Source organism: Nyctibius grandis, chromosome 5 (genome assembly GCF_013368605.1).
Source record: "Nyctibius grandis isolate bNycGra1 chromosome 5, bNycGra1.pri, whole genome shotgun sequence".
NCBI classification, from domain to species: Eukaryota; Metazoa; Chordata; class Aves; order Nyctibiiformes; family Nyctibiidae; genus Nyctibius; species Nyctibius grandis.
In genome coordinates this window covers 85,212,616-85,239,840 of record NC_090662.1, presented here as the reverse complement: position 1 = coordinate 85,239,840, position 27,225 = coordinate 85,212,616, and the positions used below count along the sequence as shown (strand labels likewise).

The following is a 27,225-nucleotide window of genomic DNA, read 5'->3' as shown; positions in this document are numbered from 1 at the left end:
TGACGTGAGTAGATTGTTGGAAAGATGTCACATTCAAAAGAACATCAACAGTTGAGATTTCATTTTCAAAGGAAATACTTTCATTTGATATCCGGGAAACAAGTTTACATAAACAATTCAGAAATATAATTTTAGGACTAAGAGTACTGGGCCTTATTTTTACCCTCTCTACGTAAGCCTTGAGAATAATTCTTGGCTTCTGTTTGCCTCAAAGGACAACCAGGTTTTCTTCAATTCACTATATCACCATGGGAATAATATTTTAGAATATCATTAGAATTAAAGAGTTTTCATTGGATAAGCTTTTTTTTTTTCCACATATTGTAGGATATTAGCACATTCATCTGGATCTGACTATCTGGTGTATTACCAGTATAGTATTTGAATTCCCTGAAAATGTTTAACTTCAAAAATTAATTCCAAGATACTGTGTCCAAATAAGTTCTGTATTCAGTTCCTGTATCATATAAAAGAATGAACTATATTATCATCTATCACCAATGTCAGCTCATCTTAGTTCTGTTAGCCTGGGAACAACTTCGAACAGATTCAGGACAAAAGTAAATCACCCATGTATACCATTACTCATATCACATACTTTAATGCCATCAGGGAGATCACTTATTATGATCATCTGATTTTTACCTAATAGTTACAGCACCAAGATTAAAAAGCATTATTGAGAAATGCAGCTTTAGGGAAAGTAGGATACCAAGTCAGCAAAACTGAGCCCATAACATCCTCCCCAAGTAACTGAGAGTCAAAATGAACTTTTTGGCTCAGGTAGCAGCTAGCCACCATTTATTGACTGCCTTCCCAGCCTCTTTCTGCAGCTGTCTTTAGGCTCATTCTCCATCTGTTCTGCATGTCTGACCAGGGAGGGAGGGAAGGAGGGAGCTGCCCTAGCAGCGAGGTGACAATCAGGGAAGACTGGAGCCTGCCCACAGTCACCTTCTTGCTGCATGCAGTGCTCATCTTTGCAAGGCCATGGGTCTTGTCTTTTTTTGTTCTCGCTCATAGGTCAGAAAAAAATACAGTCTCGGTGACAGACCTACAGATTCTAAGTGCTCCCAATGATTTATGATTACAGGCAATTAAAAAATGCCTATTTTTGATAACTTGCTCAATGATAACTCACTTTTCCATTAGTCACGTCAACATATTTTCAGTTTTAATTTGTCCTGCTCAGACTTCCATCCCTTCCTTATCATGCTTGCTATATTAGAGACCCCTTATGGTACCAGGAATTTGTTCATGTAAATAGTAATAGACATTAATACTGCTCTTAATCTTCTGTTTAAACAGGCTAACTACAGTGAGCTCCTCCACTGTAAATCAGAAACCTCAGTAATGAAGCCTTGTTGCCCCCAGGAGTCCATAATAAAACGCATCACTTCAGCAAGAGTGTTTCACTTTACTGATTTTACTGAGACAGAATTTCATTCCGTATCTTTTAATCTAATGAGGGAGATTAGGGACTGCAAGGCCACATCAAATACATACAGGCAATAATAAATGGTCGTGATCAGGATTTTGCCCCGTCTAAATCCTTGTAGTGGGCACACAGCATACCACACATAGTCAGAGTGGAAGTTAGTTGTTTCCCCCCCTCCCTCCCCAGGATACAGGGGTCCTTTACAGGGGGGAGGAGAGATCACTCTGGATATAGGACCCCTCCGAGCATTATTAAAAATATTTTTGGATTGGTGTCCTGTAGATTTCAGCCAGATTGCTTTGAAATGTGTAGTTTTACAAAGAAATACCATGATTTTTCCAGAAACCAAAAACTGGCACTGCAGAGTTTTCTTTGTTGATAAGTTGACTAAGACTCCTGTTTCCAAGACTACTTACCCCAGTAACTGCAGTAGAAATGGAGCCAGTATCTTCTGTGAATCCTAATAAGCGAAAGCAGATATAAAGTCTCTTTGCTGTGTTTCAACAAACTAAAAAAACCCAAACTTTTTCATTCATTTTTGTTCAAATCAGCTCAATGCAATATAATCAAAAAGCACTTTTCCCCATGGTTAAGACAAAGCCCACAACAGCTCAGGTCATGTTGCAACCCGAGGAAAGCCTAGGCCATCACTTTCTAATCTGTATCTCAAAGGCAGCTAGTAAACTAAAATAATTGAAACCTACCCTAAAGTGATGGGTCAGCAGATTGATGTTATGGGGAAAACCTTTTCTTTGGAGTATCAATTTCTGAACTAAGGGTTCAACACACATGTCTATCACAAAGGAAGTCTCTCTTTGTTGGAAATCCAAGCATACACTGAGCTAGCAGTTAAGCAGAAAACAAAACACAAACCCAAATCCTATAACACAACAACTGGAAAAGAAGGGATACATGGATCTTTGCATTTAGATGGTAAAATCTCCCACCTTCCTCACACAAAATGCTCCTATTTTCATGACACTCATTGTTCCACACAAGATGTCTTTAATATTGTCATTAGCAATATTCTTGGTTGGGTTACAATGCCATTTAATACATAACAATACCTGCTCCACAAGATAACGCTGTTCTTTAAACACGTCACACTTGTTATCTTGCTGAAACACGACTTCTGTTGTCACGACCTACTAAAACATCACTTCTAAGCAGACGCAAGAAAACTCAGCAAGAAACAAAGCGGATAGTAAAGTGCAAAGTCAGATGTCACATCTTTTTTCTTTTTCTTATGACGAAAATACACCTCTTAATATTTTCTGTGGACTTCAGGCTTGCATATGACTGAGAAAGTACATACTACAGCTTTAGTTTCAAGTATATCCATTATATTGAACATCATTTGCCTAAAACAGAGGGAAATCTAATGCTACTTTGGATGCCTCGAATAATTTATATATTCTAGGGCTTTGACTAAACTTTCAGCTGAGTTCCTTCTACCTTTCACTTTCCATAAGTCCCTGCTGGCCCTAGAGAACCAGAATATTATTGGCATGAAAAGTCTTAAGTAACATGCTAATTTATGGAAAGAACGGTCTCATTCTGCCAGTATAGAAAGTCCGCAGCCCTAAGACAGGTATAATAGACCAAGCAGTTTTCTTCAAGCATTATATCATACCTAATTGATCCTTCCAAGTCTCTAAGAAACAGACTTGAACTTGGAGGTGTTTCTCGTTTCTAGTTCTTTGACTACTAAAATCTTCCACCAAAAAGCTGGATCCTTAGACAGAAATTTTTGAGAAAGAAATACACATTACATTAATCCCTGTATTTCATAATCCCTGGAAGTTTATTTCCAATTTGAGATACTACACTTTAACAAAAAACATGGCCTGTTCATAGAGTTTTCAGGCGAAATTACAAAGAATGTTCTAGACGCATGAAAAAAGACCTATGAAGAAAGAATGGAAAAATTACTTATTTCAAACAAGTCAATTACAAAAAGTAAGTTAGATGCTAAGTCCATTAAAAAAATCCATAAAAAGCTTTGCATAAATAAAGGCAACAATTATCCCTTCTCTCTCATAATGCAAGAGATAGAAACTGATTTCACTTGTGGACTCCTAAATTCAAAATAAAAAGGAGATAAATTTTCCCAAAGTAGGTGGTTAACCTGTGGATCCTATTGGCCCAGATGCTATAAATTAAACAACAAAAAAAAGTTACCTAAAGGAATATGTACCAGTTACTCCCAGTCTAATCCAGTCAGAGTCTTCTAGTATTTCTAAGGGGATAATCTGCTCTCTAGGTTCAGGGGATAAGAGAAGAAGAGATTTGTATTTCATCACAACCCCTCCTCCCCCCCCCAGTTTTAACTTTAGAAAAATATTTCTTAAAAGTTTGAGAGTAAGAAGCATTCAGGTGGATTGTCTGGGAAGATTAGAGAGGTCTTTTAAGAGTCAGGAGTGCTGCAGGTTTGCAAGAACCTGCCTGGAAAAGCTTGCCGTGTTAGATGCTCTCTCAAACGTTTCCCTTTCAGCAAGCATCTGGGACAACAATGCTTGAATTGTTTAAGGATTGTCCCACATTGTAGCTATTGCATGTAACAGGGCAGTACATTTAGCCAAGAATTCACTGTATTAACTGGCCATTAGTCAGGCAAATTGTCCAATCTTCGGTGAACAATAAACAACTCCAGAGTTTTGTTTGGTGTGTTCTAAAGAGGGGTTTAGGAAGACCCTGGCATCACAAGCATGTTTGGTAGAGCCACCTACCCATCTCTAAAGAGACAGAACTAAACTACATTTGTGCCCTTTTGCTTATAATGTACAAGGTAGTTTCAATCATCTTTGGTTCAGTGGGCTAGAAATTCCTCTTCCAAACTAAAGAAATTTTTTTTAAGGATTCACGTCCTTAGAAGCTGAAGAAAATTTTCTACATATCACAAGACATGCTGTAAAACTGCAGTAACCACGCAGTGTTTCCTAATAATTGTCACATTGTAATGTAGCTAGCAAAAGAAGCAAAGAAATGAGTGTTCTGCCAGAAAAAAAGAACATATGACAAAGTTTACTTTTACATTGCTTTTAACTTGTTTGTAGTCAAAAAACTTATTTTACACTCCCCAAATCTTGCGCTATAAAGCAGTACACCACCAATTAATGAAGGCTGAACAATGCTGTATCCAACACGGGCAACAGAGAATGTTCTTTTGTAGTCCCATCTTCTGCTGGTAGTTTTCTACTCTAATAGGGAAGTTAAGACGCCGGAATGACTATGTTAACAAGTAATGTAGTAGATCAATGGCCCATCTTCAGGGTGAAACAGCGCTGAAGGACCCAGCACCCACACCATATGCAATTCGGGGGGGGGGTAATTTCATGCCTGCTTTAATTTACTGCCAGAGCCCAAATGCCCTTAAACAGCTAGAATGTATTTGGTATATTGCTAGCCTATGTCTTCAGTTCAGTCTCATCCAAATGAAATATTCAGTTCATATGCTCTGTAACTGCTCGATTATGTGAGCCAAAACAACATTTAAGCACATGAGATCAGGTGATTCCATTCAAAAAGCACGTTTCTGGTCTAAACTGAAACCCTAATATTAACTGTGTGTTTTCTGGTTTTGATTCCCTTCCTGGGTCTTTGCTCTTTAACGCTATCCTGCCTTGGGAGCTGTCTCATTCCAGTACTCCACTCAAACAAGAATGGATAAGGAAGAAACATGCATCTAAGCCTGTTTATAATTCACTCGGATATGATGAATACTAGCAACAGTACGAATTGTTTCAAACATAACTTCAAACAAGCTAAATAGAGAACATGCTATATCAGTGACACTACATGCAGCTAGCTAGAGGACAGATAGCCAAAGATCTTCTATACATTAATTTGCTATGCCACACACTACTGTATTTCGTTCATATGGTTTGTGTTTGCAGTATCACATTCCAGCCCAAAACATTATTTAGTCTTTTTGTAAGATTAGAAAGAAGGCAAAATAATCCAACCAGATCTACTATTTGGCTCAACATCTGGGGACTGCTTAATGAAAACACAAGGGTTCTTTTCTATTCCTGTTCACGACCATGCCAGAGGTACAACCCGTGACCCGCAGGTTCTCACACCACCTGGTTTCATGCTCCCAGACCCCCACCCGTTGGCACACACCCAGTGTAACTCCTGGCCAGCCCCACCCCTTTGGTTCGCCCCAAGCTTCCACAGCGCTATTTCCTAAACAAAGAGCTTTTCATGCATCAGAAAGTCAAAACCTGGCTACACGAACCATATAAAATCCTATTTCTGATAACTAAATTCCATTTAATCTAGTCATAATCCCTCAAATACTGCAAATATTTGCCTTTGATTTAGGAAAAAAAAACCAAAACAAACCCCGAATCCATGGGGTTTGGTTTAAATCCTTTAAAGGACTCTCCCACCGAGCGCCCAGAAACGCACGTATGTTCCACACCTCGCTTTCAATGGGTCCTCAAGCCCGAGACTGGATAAACTCCTTCCTCGGGGAAGGCTAGAGGCAGAGCAGGCCCGCGCCATGGGGGCCGCTGGCAGGGCTCTCCCAGCGGGCCGCGCCGGCCGGCCGGCAGCCCCCGGGGCACGGCCTCCGCGGCGCCCAGGGACGCTGAGCACTCCAGCCCGAGGGCTGGGCAAGCCTAGGGCGACACCCGGCTCCAGGCCCCGCAGACACAAGGCTGGATGCGGGAAGAGGCGCGGCACGGCTCCGGCCCAGCTGCGAGGGGGCTGGAAGCGGCCTCGGCCAGGCCTGTCCCGTCCCACCGCTGCCCCGGGCCACCCGCGGCCGGCGCCGCAGTCCCAGGTATCGATGACTCGGCGCTCAAGCACCCTGACTTCCCTTGGAAGCGCCGCCGCAGCGCTAGCGCGGAACCTATCGAGGAGTCGGCGATTGACTTCAAGTGGGTTCCCCGTGCCCGCGGCGCCATCTTGGCGTAGGGGCGGGGCGATACCGGCAGGGGGCCTTGTCACCAGCGGGAGAGGGCGGAGGGCTGCCCGTTCCCGTCCCTGCTCCCTGCGCCCGCTTTGTCGGCCGCTTGCCGTGCAGACCCAGTAAGTAGAGCATGCGCCCAACTACCGTCTCCTCCCCGCCGCGTGGCGTCACGGCGCGCGCGCCCCGCGGCCGTTGCGGCGCCGGGCATAGGCAGGCAGCAGCAGCCCGTTGCTCGCCGTGGCGCATGCGCGCCCTCTCCCCCACCGCTGCCCGCACCCCCGCCCCTGTGCGGTGCCGCTGCATGGGGCACGCGCTGTTGTTTTCTCCCTGCAGCCGGGGGCAGGCGGCGGCGGAGGACGATGCCGGGGAAGCTGAAGGTCAAAATCGTGGCGGGGCGCCATTTGCCGGTGATGGACCGCGCCAGTGACCTGACCGACGCCTTTGTGGAGGTTTGTGGGAGGGGAGGGGCTCTGAGCCCTGGGGCGGGGGGCGAGGAGGGCGGCCCCGCTGGCTCGCGTTTTGGGCCCGCGCACCTGCCGCCGGCCCCGCGCGGCTGGGGCACCTGCTAGGCCCCGCCGCCTCGCCCCCGGGCGGGTGGGGGGGCACGCAGGCGCGGGCAGGGGGGCACTTACCGCGGCCGCGCTGCGGTGACAGGTGCCGCCGCGGTCACGTACGCTGCCGCGGAGCGCTGCCTGGGTCGCTGCCGGCCGCGGCTCCCCTCAGCGGTCCCGCCGTGGGGCGCGTTCCGTGCGAGAGCTGTTCTGTTGGCGGGAGGGTGGCCAGCGCCGGCCAGGGCCGGGGGCGAGCACGGCCCACAGGCGGGCTACCGAAATGAGCCCGTGTCCGCCGGGATTTTTTAAAAGCAGTTTCGGGTTTACCCTTGAGCGTGATTTTTAGTTGACAGCCAGGCAGAATGTGTATAGCGTTTTAGAAATACTCTGCTCTTTTTCAGCCTCTCTTGGCTGAGGGTTGTTAATGAACGGCTCTTGTTGATACGGCACCCGAAGGGGATCCATTTCAGGATTCGGTAGATGTGTTGTAAGCAGGATGGAGAAGTAGTAAAAGCGTGTTTAAGTCGGTTTAAGTTAAGCTGAATGTATGAATTTCAGATTGGTTGTACAGGCTTTACTTTTAAGGCCAATATTCATATTTCTATTTAAAGTATTTGAAATCGGAAAATATTTTTGAAGACGATTTTTATTGGACAAATATTAAATATTGTTTGCATGTTTAAATCACTTTATTGCACCAAAAGTATCTAACCTTAACCTTCTTTACAATCACGTAGTTAACAGGCAATATATAGGGCGTTTCTCGGGAAGGGATTGTAAAATAAGTTGACGTGATCCTTTTCTTTTATGACTCAATATTTCCAGTGTGAATAACTTAAAACATTTCAGTAACATTCCATAGATTCAGAAATCATACTCTCAGAAAAAGCGGAGTTGTTTGAAATGGAATGCTATGTAACTGCATGCTTGTACCACAAATAGTAATTGAGGTTGGTGCAATACTGGAATTAAGGTAGGAAGACAGAATGTCTTTCTAGAACTGTATAAATAGAAAAATCTGATAATATTAATATCAAAATAGATTTTGGGTATTTAAGTCCTGATTTGGTTTGGTGGTTAAAAATTTGGTTGGCATTAGGCACTAAGCGTGTTGTAATAAATTGGTAATAAAGTGAAAATGTGTTTCTCATGCTTTTCAATGGAGCTGAAATAGTACACAGTTCTATTTTATTATATGAATGACAGTCATTTAACTTAATATTTCAGTGTTTGGTTTCAGATGTTTCATCAGTCGGTTTTTAATTTATAAACACTTCTTTTGTAATTTTAAATTTGATTAATAGGCAGCCTCCAACAGCTCTGATGCCTGCTACTGGGAGATAAGGAAAACAGAAATAGGAAATACAGCTTTCTGATGAGTTTCATTTGGCCTGTTTTTGTGCTGCCTTGAGGAGAAACAGCTCTCCTCTCCTGTTGGTGAACTTGTTCCCAACCCTGCTCCATGTGTGCCAGCCCCACTGTCTGAGTGGCTGTGTAGCAGAATAGATTTGGGAATTCATCTGGTTAAAGGCGAGCTTAGCAGAAAAGGAAAATAAAATTTGTCAGAAGGATCTATTTGCTTACCTGGGTTAATGTGCAGTTTTGTGAATGTCTTGGCACAAATAAGGATCAGGAAATGTGTAGATGGGGCCTTGCTTTTAGGACTGTTACTTAGAAAGATTGTGGGAACTACCCTTTCCACATGTGAAGCAGGTAAGGCAGCACGTGAGATTTATGTCAAAATAAATTGAGCTTGAAACTATTGTTTTATTTTTCTATGTAAGGTTGTGAAAACCTTTACAAAACATTTTCACTTAAACAAAAATGAAGAGGTGAAGTAATGTTAAGGTACTAGTTGATTACTAGCCTTCAATTTCCTTGTTAATTTTTCTAGTATAAATCTAGAATTAGAAAAGAAAATAAGAAAAGACTTTAGAGCTCTTACTTGGCTGAGGTTATGCATAACTTGGACTTCACCAGCATGTGTGATCTGGAGGAAATCGGCACAATTTCTTCTGTAATTGTGCTTCTAAACTTGTACAGCAGACAGCAGTGTAGGGCTTGATGACCTCTACTAGTTTTAAAGAACTAGCTTGACTACTGGAGAATTTCAGTTATAGCTGCCTGGGGCTCCAAGGGAACTAATTTACTCCCTAGATAACATGTAAAAATAGGTTGGGTGGAGCTCTGGGCTGTTGCGTCTTGGCACCTTCTGGTGTATAAGGCAGCTCAGTTAAAACTAGCGTCAGTATCACTTCATTGTACTGCTTTGTGTGATGAATACACACTCTAAGTGTCAGTGCTGTTAGCTTTCTGTACACACATAGGCTGCATCCACCTTTTGATAGCTAGACGATTTTTTTACACGGAGGTTGCTTAGTCCTGTATTTTCGTACCACTCAACTTTAAAGCTGACTTTGAAGTAACATATTTTCAAAAAGCATTACTGTTCATTGACTCGAATAGGGAGCCCCACCTTTTTGTTTGTTTCCTTGGTCACAAATGCTCTACAGAGTTCTGTTGACTGAGGTGTGTACAGTTATATATACAGCTCTCAGTGTGAACTCATAGGCCAGTTCTGCAGTGCTTTAGGCTTTTTAAATTAACTGTGTGTTCTTAAGCAAGTGCAGAATCTCTTTAGAGCTGGGATATGCACCTATGCAGAGTAATCATATTACTGAAACGTCTAAAGTGTTTATTTAATACTTTCTTGAGCAAAAGTATTTTAAACATTGCTATACGGTTTTCAAAAGCTAAGCCTAAGTTTAGTCTCCAGAATCCGTTTAGACTTTTAAAAAGAGAACGGCATTCAAAATCCACAACTGTCTTTGCAGCATTTCTTTTATATCAACACGCTCATTATTTTCTTAAGAAGCTTGAATGAATTCAAAAACATAACTTTGGGCAATTGTAAGTACAATCAGGTACTTGGCATGAGTTGAAGTACTAATTATTTTGAGGCAATATTCAGAGAACTACAAGTGTTTGGAAATGGTTTGGAATGAAGGCTGCGGTGAAATAAAGGCTCTTGCATTGTGTAGCATGGTTTCTTGATGTATGGAGCATTACAGAAATTCAGTTTCACCTTTTTTTTTAAAAAAAAACCAAACCAAACCAAACCCACAAATGGAGTCATCCTGAAATAGACTCCTGTGGAGACCAAATGGAGATCCCTGAAATAGGCTACTATGTGGTTGAAGGTGCATTATTCAGTAGAAGTATGGAGAATATTTAAACTTCAATAGCTGGACTTACAGGGATATATGGAGAGGTATGTGTATAGATATGTAGTTCGTCTAACTTTTTTGCCTATATGCTTTCTGGAATTGTTTATATTTTAAGAAAGGAATAGAAACTCATAACGTGCTTCCCCCTTGCTGCTCTGAATTTACTGATTCGTGTCCAGCATATCAAGATTGCAGTTAATGGAGATGGTTTCAGTTATTTTGTGGTGTGTATTTGGGGAGATTTTTTTAAATTTAACATATAAATTTACCAATCTTACCATTTTATTTCTATATTTCTTTTGTAAGTTGTCAATAAAGCTGATTTACAAACCCTAGAGAGAACAGTAATAGGACATAAATATCAATATTTAGATAGAATACTTTTGCTTACAGTATTTCTAAACAGAAGGCAAAGGGAGTATACCAAGTGACTTTGAATAGCCAATATAAGTGATATTTTTACCTCTCAAGTAATTGAGGAGGAAAAGAAACAATTTTAATAGTGGGCGAAAGAGATATATTGGAAGCGTTGTTGATACATGGAAAGTTACTTACTGATCTATGTGACTCGATTAAAAAAGCCACTCTTACTGAAAAGAAAAGGATTTGTTGATGTTATTGAAATATGTATTTGAAATCATTTGCATGTGTACATTTAATGAGTTTCTATATTCATATTTATTATTAATAATTGAATGCTTGTATTTTTAGGTAAAATTTGGAAATACAACATTTAAGACAGATGTATATCCCAAATCACTTAATCCTCAGTGGAATTCTGAGTGGTTCAAATTTGAAGTAAGTATTTTTAAGAGTTTTCTTTTATCTATATGGACACTCTGGTTTAGATGGCCATAATGAAATAATTTCACTTCAGGCAGAAAATCAGTTTTGAGGAGTGAAGTGTATTTCTGTTTAAATACACATGAAGCCTTTTGAGCAAACCTATCTACAGTTAGACCTTGTTTGCTAAAGGTGTTTCATTGGCTTTTTAGGACGGTAAAGCTAAAAGCTTGTCAGATTGGGTCCAACTCAAATGTTAGCCTGGGTAATACTGGAAAAAAAAAGACAAGACAGAGGTGAAAAATGGGGGAAAACATCATTATGGATTAGGCTTTCAGATATCAGTATGGGTAGGCTTGTATTTTTTAAAGGTGTAATTTTGAGTAAGGAAAGTTAACTGATATTTGAAATGTTACTTTGGGTTGCAAAAATAATGCTTTTGACAAAGAAGAAAATGGAGAATTCCTATGAGAAAATTAAAAAATAAAGAGCTTGGACAACAATTATCAGACACTTTTTTCTGATTTCCTTATGTAATAATGAGGGCACTCAGCATTTTCCTGTAATTGCTTGTTGCTTTCCAGGATCTAATTTGTTGATGTCCTTTGACATTATGCCCTGAACAAGTGTTCACATATTCTTTCTTTTTTTCCTTGCTGCATTTTTTTATTACTTAAAAAAATATTATGTAATGTTATTTAGAATAAATTAATTGTTAAAACATTTGAATATATAGTACTGGTTCGTTTATAGTGTTCTAAGATAATATCACAGTATAGGTGTGGTTGTAAATATGTGTACATGTAATGAGTGATGTAATAGCTGGTAATGTTAGAAATATTTTAAAGCAAATATAAAATAGTAAGGTTAGGCAGATTATTAATCAACACAGAGTGCTTGATTAAGAGCATCTCTTAATCAGCAATCCATGTTGATTAAGAAAGTAGTAATGTGCTGTTGAAATTAAATCAGTTTTCATTTTTTTATCTTGCAGTTCCTGGGGTCGTTTTTTTGGGGGAGGGGAAAGAGCTGATCTGTGTGGAAGGTTAACTGTTCATACAGAAAGAGGTTTTTTTGACAATAACAGAAGTCTCAAAATTCTATCTTTGCATGGAAAAATGGATTTGGGAAAGAAAAGAGCCAAACAGCAACATTGAGGAAAAAAAAAAAAAAAAGAATTCCACATTTCAAAGAGTGGAAAAACACTAACTGCTTAAGACATCGTAAGTGTGTGCGTGTGTGTGTAGTTTGATCTTTTTGCAACACTACATGTTATAATTCTGCAAACACTTACATGAGTCATCTTACTACATTTAGCAAACCTGATTCTCAGTTTGTGATGTTCAACACAAAAAGTTGTAGAATGTCTGTCTTTGTATGTCCTAAAAAATAGCTGAGGTATCTGCAGTTGCATTATTGCATTTATTTAGGAAAGCGCATGTCTGAAATTACTGAATTTTTACGGCAGGTTGTATAAAATGTCTTGTCTTCTTATAAGCCCCTGACCAGTTTGGAAGGGTGAGAGCACCAATAATCATAACTTCAGAGTCTTCTGAGATACTTTGTCTTAAATTTTCATTTTTTTTGTGAAAAATATGTATTATGGAGATGGGTAGACAGTCGAGGGAATGTGACTTAAAACAAGCCCTGTGGAATTTTAAAATGTGTAATCACTGTAATCTTGCTTTTCTGTTTTTCTCCCAGTGATAACTCTGGTTCCAGGATCTCACCAGTCTGTGAAGGGTAGAATAAAAATAAGTGAATGTGTTGTTTAGAAAGAGGAAATCGAAATTACAGATTTATCTGTGTCAGGTCGCTGTACATAACTAACTCTCCTCTTCTTTGCATTTGTTTTTCAGCAGTGTTTCCCTGCATTTTTTTTAAATACTCAGATTCCATGTGAATGTTTGTTTGTAGGTAGATGATGAAGAGCTACAAGATGAGCCGCTCCAGATCACAGTTCTTGATCATGATACCTACAGTGCTAATGATGCTATTGGCAAAGTGTACATAGATATTGATCCTTTGCTCTATAGTGAAGCAGCTACAGTTATTTCGGGATGGTTTCCAATTTATGATACCATTCATGGTAAGATTTGCTAATTTAAAAGTAAAACAATGTTGTTTGAGATGTAACCTGCTTCTTACAATCTTCATTTCTGTAAACTGTCTTCAGAAATCTGTAATACTTTTAGCCTTGGGAGCTGGAAAGCTACTTCTCTGGTGATTTTTTCCTTATTTCTGGCATGAGAAAATTTCTGGCATGGTAGTTCAGACTAGTGCTTGGCAGAACGCCTTCCACAGAACTTGTGACAAGTGGAAAAAATCTTCACATGGTATTTAAAATAGTTACTGCAAAATTCAGGTTAAAAAAAAAGACCCAAACGTACTTTTCCAATTACTATGTGTTTACTAAAAGAATATACTTTTGCTGAAGTTGCTTGGGGTGATGGAGGGACAGGATGTGACATATCTTCAACATAAAGTACAGGATGAAATTCCTTTTCCCTGCAGAAAGTACTCTCAGTGCTAGGTAGATTTCATCAGAATATCTTGAAAATATAAGAAAATGAAGTTAATGATATTTTTGCCTTTGGTTTTAATGAAGCACAGCTTTTGTCCCAGAAAGTCAAGGTCGGTTTACAGCAATTAGCTTGCTGCTTGAATACCTTATTGCAAAACATCTATGTGGTTGTCATTACAACCCTTGTTCATTATCAAGTGTGAATTAAATGACCTAACTATGTTAAAAGCTAATTATAAATCATTGTTGGGAAATAAATAATGGTGTTTACTAGATGATCATCATAACTGATGCAAAGTATTTTTTTACATTTAAAACAGTTATATTGAAGAGGTTTTTTTGAGAAATATTGCATGTATTTTTCTTATCCTTTTATTCAATTCGCATTTTCCTATCGTATATTTTCTTTTGCAGTTAAATTAGGTGAACGCTTGTCTCAATATGTATACAACTTGTATGTCACAGAGAATTAGATTCCTCTATATTTTTCTAGATCTATTAGTATTTCACAGCTCTTTTTCTATCTAAGTAAAATTAGAATTCTTACATTTTCATGCTCATACCAGTAGATTCTAATTATCTTGATCCTTGGCAAACAGTAATTGATGCTTCCTTAAAAAAATAATCAATATAATGTTTATAAATTTCTATTAAGAATTTTTTTTTGCACCTCAGCATGATTATTTGTGAAAATATATGAACCTGAGGCACTTCCTATTATAGTAATGGAAGGCTTCTTTTGGCATTTTGGAAGATAGATCTAGGTGACTTTATTGCAGTAATGTCAGAGTCAATCTATGAATCTAATGCTTTTGTTCCAGTGTCATATACTTATGTGATAAAGTCTTCTGAAGACACTAGAGTTCAGACTCATCAAGAAAGTTACTCCTAAATATGTCAGAACTTATAGTATGTGAAATGATTTTGTTGCTGGATGCGGAAAAAAAAGAAAAAAGCTCAGAATAGGAAAGTAGAAAAATCAAAAAATAATGTCTGTGTGTTGAGGAAATATTCCATTATTATTAAGGTTTAATTGTGGCCAAAATTAAGCTTTATCTAAAAAGTCTATAATACCTTATTTTTTATATATTTCTTCTCATAGTCAAAGTATTTTACAGACATTTACTGTGCCGCTTTGTGGTTCTAGAAAGAACCATAGATATTCTCATTGGATTGAACTTGAGAGTAGTTTTACTGTGATTTTGAAACCCTTTGAGGGAGAAAATGTAAAAGCTTTTTGGTGTTGGTCAGAGCTTTTTGATGTGGACAGGACACCAGTTTCAAGGCATCTATACTCAATGTTAGGCCTTCCGACCTCTTGTGCTAAATATATCCTGGGACAGTCACAGAACTTAGATACTGATTTTATGCCCTTCCTGCATTGATGGTACAGGGCAAAGGAGCAGAGAGAGCACTTGCACGCTGCAGCAGAGGCCATTGCAGTATCGGGAGGCTGATGGCTTCTCTTTTCCCCATCGCATCTTTCTTCAAAATTCCTGTTTGGTGCAGCAGGTGTTTGAGGACTGTTGCTTGCATAGCTTCAGCCTCAAAGGCTGGGCAGAACTAGAAACTGAGATGGCATCTGCAGCAGACCTGAGAGGCAAGGAAATGTCTTCCTGCTCCTATGGCTCAGGCTAGAACTGACACTTGAGCTGCCAGCTAAACCGAGTGGTTCTAGCAGGGTTATAGTACATTCTTTGTGGAAAAACTAACTCATTGGTAATAGGTAATGCGTTAATTACTAATAATAGGAAATAATTAATAGGGCTAGTTTTGTATTCATTTCTGATACAGCTTCTCATTTTTCATGTTTTTTATTGATAGGTATACGTGGGGAGATCAATGTGGTGGTGAAAGTAGATCTCTTCAATGATTTAAACAGATTTAGGCAGTCATCCTGTGGAGTCAAGTTTTTTTGCAGTAAGTAGAGGAAAAAAGTTTATTTGAACAGAAAACTTTTTTCCCCCCCTCTTCTTTTCTTTCTTTACCTATTCTGTCAGTTTCCCTTCTTACCAGCTCATTGCATAAGCCCAGTGGAGATTACATTGAAGCCAGTAGCAAATGCAGAAAATGGTTTAGGTTGTGTTTCTTTTTTTTTTTTTTCCGTAATAAATTTTTACTGTTCATATTTCAAAACAATGTAAATAAGTGATTTTTTTCCCCCTTATCTTTCTTAACTTGCATTTCAGTGCATGTGCATATGCACATTGTGTTATTTTTGGGTGCGTATCCTCTTAAAGAGGCACAAAGTGAAAAGGTTTCATAATGATACATGTTGTAACTGAAACACTGGACAGTTATCAGTGTTCCAGGGTCTCTCAGAACAAAACGGGTTGGTTATGTCCACATTTTAACAGAAAATCGTGTGAATTACTTTCCGGAATTGTTGACATCACTTTTAATGTGTAATTTTGTTTTTCTTGGAATTCTTGGCTCATAGACTCATGCCTTACATCTTTTGTATATATATTTTTTTAACAGCTACATCTATTCCTAAGTGTTACAGAGCAGTAATAATTCATGGATTTGTGGAAGAACTTGTAGTTAATGAAGACCCAGAATACCAGTGGATAGACCGAATTCGTACACCAAGGGCATCAAATGAGGCTAGACAAAGACTTATTTCACTCATGTCAGGTATTAAACATGTAGGCTGTAATGGTTATCACTGCTTTTAAAAATATTCACCATATAAATAAGTGACTTGCTTAAGACAAGATTGTATATGATTGTTGGTATTAATTATGTTTATTTTTTCAGTTCACAGTGTCTTCTGTTTCCGAAGGTTCTACTGTCCTAACTGGTGGCCAGTATGGCTGACTTTTTTTTTTTTTTTTTTTTTTCCTTCTTGTTGAGGCCATGCTGCTGTCTAATTTGTTTGTTATTTTTAGCAAGGTCAAAGAAACCTGTGGAACTTTCTTGAATATGTTCTTAACCCATATGAGGAGTATTACTAGAATTTTGAATCAAACAATTAAAATAACGAACTACTCCACCCTGTTTGAACTACTTGAAAGTATGTGAACAAATATACACCATCTCAGATACAGTGTGTATTAATACTTACCTTACTCATCCCATCTTTTCGAAGTCAAGGTTGGTTTATTGTTTCTCAAGCATACTTCTGTATTGCCTTGCATTGATTCTGCAGGACATACTTGCAATTCCTGGAGAGACTGGTGATTACAGTCAGTTGATTCTCCACAGTATCAAGTATCTTCACAGATATTTTTTTTTTATTACTGATGGTTATGGCGAGCAATTTTGAACCAAGATCCTCCTGTTGCAATGCCAATAGAACAGAACAAAACGCTCCTACTCTGGAGTACTTGCACACTAAGACAAGAGACAGTCGATAGAGGTGAACAATATTGAAAGTGTAAGGAATACAAAGAAATGATGAAAAATAGCCACTAGAATGATAGGCGGCGGTTTCAGTTCTCTAATGGGCTCTTAATGTTGTCAGGTTTCTTGTAGATACAGCTGTGTTTTAAGGAAGATACTAAAAGAAAAAGTGAGTTGGCTTTTGCAAGTATATATGGAGATCTTTAGTAAGGGGGGGGCAACATAAAAGATATCATGGAGATGTTACTCAGTATCTTCACTAGGAGAGTCAGCACGTTTTGAGGAAAAATGTGAAAAAACAATATTGTCATAACTGACGTATTCACTTTTTATGAGGTGTTTAATATAGCTCCCCTGGTATGTCAGTTTACGGAATTAACGTTTGCGTATCTCTTGCCTTGTATAAATAGTGAAAGTGGATAAAGCAGCACATGTGGAAGTACTCTGCTAGATTTTATTAATATTTTTATTCACAGTGGTGGTTAAGAGGAAAAAAGCGAAAAGACCTCATAGCAATACTGTTTCATGTTGTGTGATATAGTGCTTCACATTGCAATCATTGTTACTGGTGGCCACATCTAAAGAATCCTGAAGAGATCTGTGACTTCTGAGAATGACCCAGGCTGTTTATAAATCTCTGTCATATTATGTATTGTATATGTAAAAATGAATTCAGTCTCAACCTTGGCTTGAATGGAATCCGTAGCAATTTTCACTCAGCTAGAAACTTTCATACTCTACCTCAATCTTAGAGATTTTTCAGGACCAGTACAGGCATAATTTCAGCCTCTGTGAGGAAGTTTACAATAGGAACCTGTTCTGGTAATTTTAAAACCAAGCTTCTAGAAAGCAGTAGTGATCATTTTATTCCACTTGATTTCTGAGCATCATTGACATTGGGACTGTTAGGCTATCCTCTGTGACAGTGACGCTTTTTCAGTTTGTTAACAGCGGATTTTGGAAATCTCATTTTCATCACAAGATAGATGATATTTTCTACCTAGTATTACTAAGGCTATCTAGCTACATAGATCGATTAACTTTTTTTTTTTTTTTCTTTAACATCCTGCTAAGTAAGCATCTGTGGCAGACCATTGTCTTATAGTTACAGTCTTTAAGTCTTTGTGTGCAGCTAATAGAGGAGAAGTGGCAGTCTTTCGTTTGCAGTGAGAAAATGGCATATTTGGTGTCATGTTTTGTTTATTTGGTGTTACATTTTGTAGATGAGGCTGCCGTATTAAGCACTATTAATTTAAAAAGAGCAAAAAGTATGAATTAGGTTGAAATATGCTTAAATAAGTTTGTAAATAAAAAAATTATTGATGCCTGTCCACATGAATTTCAAAGGTGTTCCATTGTTCTGAACTGTATGAAGGAGTATTTAGAAACTTATCCGTCTTCCAGCACACATCTTGACTCTCTCTTTCTCTCTAAATAAGTAAAAAAGGGAGAAACTAACGAAAATAAAAAATGGGAAAAACATTTCTGAAATAGCACTTTGTTTTGGTGATCAGAATAGATTTGGAGAAAAAAGGAAAAAAGCTGTGACAATCATGAATATCACACTATGTTGTAGGAGGCAGAGATTGTGACCAGCTGCTTGGCATAATTATGTAAGATTGGATCTATTACCTGTTTTACTGACTTGGTTGGCAGTTCCAGAAGCCGAGGCCAAAGACCACAAAAGAGAATAGGGAAAGTTCACTGCAATTATGAGCTCTTCACCTTTTGTTTTGTAGGTGAATTGCAAAGGAAGATTGGCTTGAAGGTGCTTGAAATGAGAGGAAATGCTGTTGTTGGTTATTTGCAGTGTTTTGATTTGGAAGGAGAGTCTGGACTAGTAGTGCGAGCCATAGGAACAGCCTGCACGTTGGATAAATTAAGTAACACATCAGCATTTTTACCTGCATGTAACTCCCCATCCAAAGAAATGAAGGAGTAAGTATGAATTAATAGTTTGTAGGGAAACAAGTTTCATCTCTCTTCTTTTCATACTCATTCAGTTTTACATAACCGGTGTGATTTCTTGTTTTCCCCAGAATTTGTTTTTCTTCTGTAGTTTTATTTGTCTTCAACTCAGTTTATATTCCACAATTTTGAAATGTTTTAGATTGGATTGCTTATGTTATTTCTTTAGAAGCTGGAGTGGTAATCCTTACTCAATATGACTTCTTTGAATTTATAGCAATGGTATTACGTTTCCTTGTGTCGTGATCCACCAATTTCGTAACTAATAATTAGTTCTGCCTTGATTCTGTGTTTGTACAATAAACATTTTTGTGAGGGCTTCTTATGATATACCTTCTGTTCAAGATTTTCCAAGTGCAGTACAATCAGGTTTGAGCTTTTACGCTGAGCATATAAGAAAAGATAAATTTTGAATTCAGACAGTTCTGTCAGTGATTTAGAGAATGACTCTGATGTAGTCTCGTCTTTTCTTGTGTGCTTTGCTTTTTACTGCTGCAAAACAAGTAGTGCTATTGCAAAACAGGTAGAATTAAACAGTGTACTTGCAGAGAAAACTTTTTATGATGAGAGGTAGAATTTCTTGATCTTTGTTATATCTACTGCAGCACCAAACACAGTTTGAATGCAGTTTTTTAATGTGCATATAAATTAATGCAAAAATCCTTGCAATCTTCTTCAAATTGTTACTACTTTGTTGCTTAGATAAATGAGTTATTTTCTGTTTGGTAGAGCGATCCAGTTTCTGGAAGGGAAAAACAACACCAAAAAGTGTACTACTTATGCTATGGTTCCAGAGGTATTAATTGAATTAGCTGTTTTCATTAACTTGAACTGTTGTGTCATAATAGTAATTAGGCATTTTTGTCATGAAGGCATCAGTATGCTCTGACTTCTCAGAATTACTGGTTTCTATTTCAAATCATAACTTGTTTAACTTGTCTTAATTTTAAAAATTTGCCATCAAAGGAGCTTCTGTGTACAATGCAGCATAAAATAACAGTGGTGATTTTAAAATAAAAAAAAACCAAACTGGTGGACCTGGTAACTGCCAACTTAAAAAGCATTCATAAATAAATCATTAGCTTTCAGTCTGGAGCAAAATGTGGAAATTCCACCCCTAAAATAATCCATGTTCAGCGTGCTGGTGGATATTGTCAGAATCATTGTCTCTCAGTCCAAAAAATGGGAATGTTTCTCAAAGCCAGCAAAATCAACTAATACTTCTTATTCTTGGCTTTACTAACTTGATGCCCTGTTGCCAAAGAATCAATTACGCATCCACAAGCTAGTGCTTAAGCTGTTCCTTTTTCTCTTTTTATTTCATCTGGACTCTTGCATGCTAGGAATTTAAATTCTTAGAGTCTGCTTAAAATAAGAGCTATCTCCTCTAGCTAAACTTCCCTGAAATCATTTATAACATAACTTTGCAACCTGTTTGTATGTATTGTTTTCTTTTCTTCCACCTTGGCTGCAAATTCTCTCAGGTCTCCGCTGGTTCATCCGCCAAGCCATGGATGCCGCTCGACTCACAACAGCCCAATTCACACTGCTACTGGCTCACGACTTACTCAGAACTTCTCTGTGTCTGTTCCCACTCTCATCTACACTGGTACGAGACTGCTCAGACTCAAGAGCTGGGGAGAGGCAGGCCACAGGCACAGTGGTCGCAAAGGGCAGGCAGGCAGGCAGTGTAGGCAGGTACCACCTGTCTTTTCTCCCTCGTTTTCTCATGGAGACACCTTCTGTTGTCAGTGAAGAACTACTCTCTGTACAGCTGCTGAAACAAAGGCAGTAGTTTCTTGAAAATGCATCGGAGTCTCTTCCACAAAGCCACACTCTTCATTTCTTTTGACATGCTTACTTACTAAGAAATTAAGTAAAAATAAGTTGAGCTATCTGGGGAACATTCAGTATTTTACAGTCATGGGAGGAAATCACGTTTTGATTGGAGTTCATAATTGCTTTCAAGCATAATTCAGATATGGTGTTTAGGTTTTAAAATGGTTATAGGAAGGGTATGTGCCATTTGTGGAAGAGAGAGTTTTAGAGAGCAGGTAAGTCAATCTGTGCATAAGTGAACTGTTTGTCAATATAGTTGTTCCCATAAAGATTCTCCTCTTTGCTCTGTTTTTAGCTGTGGCATGCTGCTGATGCTATAGGATAAGGAAACATTTTTTTTTTTTCCTTAAAATGCATATGTGTGTATATACATAAATGTATGACTATGTATAAACACAAATATAATTTGAAATCATTTTTTCTTTATTAAACTAACTCAAAGCATTGTGTATTTGATCAGATTTTTAAGCCATAAACTGTTTTCAATTTTTTCTTTTGCATATATATAATTTTTTTGTCACATCTCATGCCTTTCATTTGGCTTAGTTGTGTCATTGTAGATTATCAGCATCTATCTGTAGAATGCTGAATGGGTAAAACAGCATTTCTTTGCCTCTGGCCTCATCCCCAGTCTTGCACCTAAGGAATAGCTGCTGGCCCTGCCCCAGTACCATCCTGGTGTTTGGATCATGCTGCTGTCAGCCAGGTCCTTTGGCACAGGATTACTGAATATGTTTCCACCTTCTTCTGGCAGGATTCCCTTCAATGAAGATCCCAATCCCAATACTCATTCATCAGGACCCTCCACCCCTCTGAAAAACCAAACCTATTCCTTTTCACCTTCCAAGTCCTACAGTCGACAGTCCTCTTCTTCTGACACAGATTTGAGTTTGACACCCAAAACTGGTAAGGCACTTCCACCCACTTTTTGTTTGTGTTTCTCTTTTTATATTTTCGTTCAACCCCTTTTTGCTTTTTGGCATTTAAGTTATCAAAATGATGTGGAAATTGGAGACTTCAGATAGCACACTTCAAGCTTGAAAGGATTTCTGTAGGGTGAAAATTTAAGTCCTGCCTATATTTCCACTATTATGGATAACATCAAAATGACATTTGTAACACAACTGTGTTCAAGTTGAAATAAAACATCTCAGAGCATTAAGGGAGTCCTAAGTAAATGCCTTTTTCTTATTTCCTCCATTTCATATTACAAATCATGGGAGTACATTTCTCACCACAATATGTTAAGGACAATGTTACTAAAACTATGTAGTCTTCAAGCCTAATGTGTTGTGCTCTAAGTATATTGTATACATTTCTGTGTGATTTTTAACTTCTTTTTGCAAATGTGATACTAGAAATGCAGCAGCTGCTGTCTTATTCTCCTTGGTATATGGAAATGGCTTTACATACACAGTATTCATTTTGAAAGTAACTTAAATTATACTCCAGCCATCTTCAAAAAGCATTTTTCTTTCTCCATTGGTCTATCATAATTTCTTCAGCTTGTTTCCTCCCTCCTTATTTTTCAGTCTGTGGTTAGAATCACGTCAGTAATAATGTCAGCACAACTCAAAGAATTATTGTCTGTTTATTCTCCATTATGTGAGATGGATGCCCTGAATTTGCTACTGTAGGGCAAAATATTTTGCAGAATTGTTTATAAAAGTTCGATTGCCTTTTAAATGGTGTTTTAAATTGTGGTGTTTGAAGCTCAGAACATTCTTGTCTCCATCTAATCTAGACAATTTTTAAGCATATTAAAGTAGTTGATTCAGCTTTACTTGATAGCACCCCTTCCAATAATTTTTCCAAGCAGATAAGTTAAATGTTGCATTCAAATGCAGTTATATTAAATATTTTACTGAGTTTATTCCCTAGGTATCTGTTAAATAATGTTCCCAATTAGGAAGCTGTCTTTCTTAGTACTATCTTCTCTGTCCTGTTCTTAAAAACAAACAAAAGCACATCTTTTTTTTGGTCTTTTTATGTAAATGACGACTGTTTTGTGGGTAACCTATGGTGGTGGTCGCTTGTTTAAAGGACCCACAAATATAACTGTATGCTTATTACGTAGGAGAACCACAAATTATGTGTTTGGTTTACTGAATATTTGAAAACCTGTTTCTTTTGGTCAGATTTTCCATAGTAAGGATCATGTCATGTAAAGGATTTACATGTAACATAGATGGTCATCTTTATAGATGTAAATGTTCTGAATTTATGAAGGTGGCAATTCGCTGTGAATTTGTCAAGTTTTTAGAGCAGCAACCTTACATCATTCCTGGCAATGTTACGTAGGTGGATGGGCCTTCTTGTCTTTAGTCAGTTCATTCAGAACTGAAACAGATTGTGTAATTGGTACCTCTTATTTTTAGGCATTTTTCAAGTATGTAAAGATTTTTTTCCTACCTATCTTTTTAGTATTAAATTTAGCAATGGGCATAATTTTGCTTCCTAGCACTGTCTTTTTAGCAGCTTTTAACTCTGCTACTGAAACTTGTCTTAAGAGGATTTGCTGGTTGCATTTGAAAATTCTATGTCTTGGTGTTACATACTAGATTTTGAATCTTAACAGCTTAAAAGGACAATATCTGGAGTCATTTGTTTTACCTTTTACCAAAAATATGATGATGTGCAGGAGATACTTCCATAACATACTAAATTCAGTATGGTTTTTTTTAACAGTTCACTGTGTATGTTCAGACCTCTGTTGTAATTTCCGAAGACTTATTAAGTTGGAGTATTTCAGTGTGAAAGTCGGTGATGTTAGTGTTCAAAACTAAAAAAAATAATAAAAAAAACCCAAAAACAAAACCAAAACATCTCCTGTGACACATTAAACATTATCAAATTTGAAATACCCATTACTCAGATTGGCTGATGTGAAAAGTGAAGTATTTTCAGATGTTTCTGCAGTACATTATATTCCTCTTTATTTCTCAGTCAGGTAGCTAGTGCATTCACACGGTTGAGATGGAGACTAACGTGGAAAAAGAGTGCAGATACCACAATTTCACAATATGAATAACTAAATAGAGGAGATTGAAACTTGGATCTGCTTAAGCATTTAGTTTTCATTAGCTCTGAATCAGGAGAATATTACCTTAATGTCTTTTATAAAGTACAGTTGTGATTGTGTTATCCATTCTGGTCCATATCTGGTCTAAATAGGAGGGGAAATTGTTCTGTGCTGAGAAGGCTTGTTGTGGTTTGACGTTAGACTTCCTTTGTGAATAGTGATATATTTTATGCCACTGCAAGCAGAACATCAGGTGACAAAAAGCATGACATATTTTAATCAGGTAATACATTTTGATGTGACATGGTATATGTTTGGAGGAAATTGAGAAGGTGGAAACTCCTTTTCTTTGTGGGAGCTTAGAATTCTACAAAATTCTCTCAAAATTATAACACAAATCCATGACTTCTCTGGAAAATAACTTTTTATACCTAAATAATGAAAGCAATCATATTAAGTGTGTGCGAAGACTTATTTAGCCTTTACTCTATACTATTTGTTATCAAATTTTGTGTAAAATTTAAAATAAATGTTAGAGTACCATGGCTTTAAAAAAATTGATTTCAAACTAAAGTTAATCAGGTCATGATTTTTGAGAACATGCTTCTCATTCACATTGTGGAGCTGTATCATCATTCCATTTCTTTGTATGTTGAGAAATAATTTAGCCATAAGTGCTGGTTCATTTGGATTAAAAAATGCTTCATTTTGATTTCTTCCGTCTGTTTCTTTAGTCATCTTCTGAATCTACATCTCTTTGTCTCTATTACTTTCCTCCACAGCACCTTCCCCACAGGGACCTAGGATTTTCCTGTTTCCCAGCTCCCCTACACTGTCTTGTGATTCCCCTCATCTTAAAAAGTCCTGTCTCCTCCTCTCGGGGTCTAGCCTTAACCCTCTACACTCTAGCCATGTCAGCCCAGTTGTTCTGAGGAAAAGTGTTTCTTTCACTGAAGAGCTGCTTCTGGCTGCTTCTGGTAGGATCAATCTATCATGGCCTTTTAAACAGACTTTTAAGAAAATGTTGTTGTTATTTGATATGGGGGCATTTAACACACAGCCTTCTGTAACCCTCTGTTTTTGTTCGGTTAGCCTCTGAAAACTGCTGGCTACATGACTATTCAGACCATCTCTCACCTCTGCTCCAGAAGCTTGAAACGGCTTCAGAACTTCTTCCAGGATTTGAAACATATGTAGTTTATGCTACAGAACTTTCTCCTTTTCATTTGCAAAATTTCCTTTGGTAATTGGACTAAAATAATTTGCTTTTTTTTAATCCTCCTCATTCCCTTCACCTTGTTGTTCCTATATTTTGCATGGAACAAGCACTTGCTCATTAATTCGTTCATAATTTATTGAAATAATGGCTATCAGATGGCTAGCAACTCTGCTCTTTAAATTAATCTTTCAAACAAAGCTCGTACAAAATTTTTATTTGTACTGCCTCCTTTTCCATTTCACTGACATGCATTATTTTCATACATTTAAATTAAATAGTGGATATCACTGCTTTTTTCTGTAGAAACTATTTTGATTAGTTTGTATTTTTGAGTTTGTTTCATGTCAGTATTTATGCTATGTTTGTCTGTATTTAATATTGTATAGTCCCTGACAATGATGTTTAGAATCAATGCCAAATAATAAAAGCAATTTAATCTTGTTTAATGGGACTATACAGATACTAATATTTTTGTTTCCTTATCCAAGAACAGCTAAAAATATTTGTTAAAAAATATAGTATATTTATATATAATTATATGGTAATGATGGCTTAGTAATTTTTGAAAATGTTAGGAATGAATTAACATACACTATTAAGTCCAGTATTATTTCCAGGTCTCCCGGTCTTAGGTTAAAACAAATAACTGCACTTTAATGTATATGTACAATCTCATTCATGTTTATTAGATGCTTGCTTAGAAGAAAAAGGAAACTAGCAAGGAATTGTTATGTTAAATTAGTTATAAATTCTGTAAAAGAAAATCTTGGCTTCATTCATAACTGTTTACACTGTGGTGTTTGTATTTCATCCTTCTCCTGACACTTTTTTTTGTTCTTTATCCTGTGCTTTCCTATACAACTTAGGTGTTTGTTTTTGCTTTGTCAAGTCAGTACTGATGGGTTTAGATACAAGAAATACCAATGATAGTATGTTTTTAGACATGAAATATTACCAAGAAAATCTGATTCACCAGCATTGTGTTTGCTTTAGGAAAAACACAATCTTGGTATGTGTCTATTTTTTACTTTTGTGATTTCTAACCATAGAGCAAGTAACTTACTGTCACGCATATAACCTGCATCTCGACACTCAGTTAAGAGTACAGTTCCTTGATAACGAATAATCAATGGCAAAAATATTTGTGTATCTGATAAACTTTCCATCTCTTCAGAAAAGCTCCCGTATTGGGGGGTTAGGGGTAGGAATAAAATACATGAAAGAAGGAAAGAGAGAAATTACCTGTATTATGCACAATTTGAGTTTATTTTTTATTTTCATTTACAGATAATCTGCAGGTTATGTGTGTGCAAATACAGTAATCAAAATAAGTGTGGCAGTTTTAAATGCTGAGCAGGAATCCTTAGCTTAGTTGAATGAATCAGATGAGTGAATATTTCATTGCATAGATATTAAAGAAAATAAAAATAATGGTAATTTTTTTCAGAGTTTATATTTCAACTCAAAGGATGTGCATTGCCTTCGCAATTTTTTGAGACCATTCTTTTTGGTCCCAATTGTGCATTATATAGCTACTGCTGTAATTATGTTTACTGTCTCCTCCCAGTGGTTAGGAAAGGTGATTTAGTTAAACTCTCAGAAGGCCAGATTTTTATTACTTTTTTTTAAAAAAAACCTGATAATGATCATAGAGAGAGATACTTGGCTGTAGAGTAATCTGGCAGAGAGGCACCATTCAACAGTGTGGAATTAATGGTGACTTTGCAGCTCCTTTTTGATAAGGGCTGAAAATCTGATTGTGTAGAAACTTCCTGTGAAAAGCAGAGAAGGTAAATCTATATTGAAATCATAGGCAAAACTCCCAATAGTAACAAGAAAAAAAAAGTAGTTATATGTCACAGGAAAGAATTGCAAGCCCAGATCTTTAAGTCTTTGTACGTTGAATTTCTTTTAAATTCAGGCTGACAGCAGAAAAATATATTAGATCAGAGGGATTTTGTCCAAATGCTAAAAAAACTATAGCTAGTCATGTGAAAACCAAACCCATAACAGCCCCCCCCAACCCCAGTTAAACTGTGATGCTCAGTATTTTTTTCTGAAAATGAAAATTCTGGGGATAACTTAACTGTTTTCAATGACTGTTTTATATATTTTTAAATCAAAGTTTGATTACAAATTATAATATATGTTTCTTTGAATGTCATTTGTACTGGTACTCTTCAGGAATGGGCAGTGGGAGTGCTGGAAAAGAAGGGGGGCCATTTAAAACTCTTTTAAGACAACAGACTCAGTCAGCTCTGGAACAAAGGGTAAGGCATTCTATACTTATATTTCTGCGGTACTAAAGTGAAAATTTAGCTTGTAGTAAGTTAAATGTTTCCTGTTACTTTCTGTTTAAAAATATGTGTAATTTTTAGGTCTGACAACTTATTG

At 37.6% G+C, this 27,225-nt stretch overlaps 1 protein-coding gene across 10 annotated transcripts in view; it reads left to right on the top strand.

The window, feature by feature from the left end:
- The first annotated feature begins 6,369 nt into the window (after positions 1-6,369).
- C2CD5 (C2 calcium dependent domain containing 5) overlaps positions 6,370-27,225 on the top strand; it is a 71,291-nt gene continuing 50,435 nt past the window's right edge. For 4 of the 10 annotated variants that reach the window (XM_068400651.1, XM_068400650.1, XM_068400659.1 and 1 more), the window contains exons 1-10: positions 6,370-6,472; positions 6,687-6,802; positions 10,843-10,929; positions 12,832-13,003; positions 15,263-15,358; positions 15,920-16,075; positions 18,523-18,721; positions 21,345-21,496; positions 24,395-24,589; positions 27,016-27,101. In XM_068400651.1, the coding sequence (XP_068256752.1) occupies positions 6,713-6,802; positions 10,843-10,929; positions 12,832-13,003; positions 15,263-15,358; positions 15,920-16,075; positions 18,523-18,721; positions 21,345-21,496; positions 24,395-24,589; positions 27,016-27,101 (1,233 nt within the window). In that variant the 5' untranslated portion in view covers positions 6,370-6,472; positions 6,687-6,712. Of the gene's footprint in view, positions 6,473-6,686; positions 6,803-10,842; positions 10,930-12,831; positions 13,004-15,262; positions 15,359-15,919; positions 16,076-18,522; positions 18,722-20,235; positions 20,361-21,344; positions 21,497-24,394; positions 24,590-27,015; positions 27,102-27,225 lie in introns of those variants that run through there. The other 6 variants (XM_068400654.1, XM_068400652.1, XM_068400655.1 and 3 more) reach the window with 4 other exon arrangements.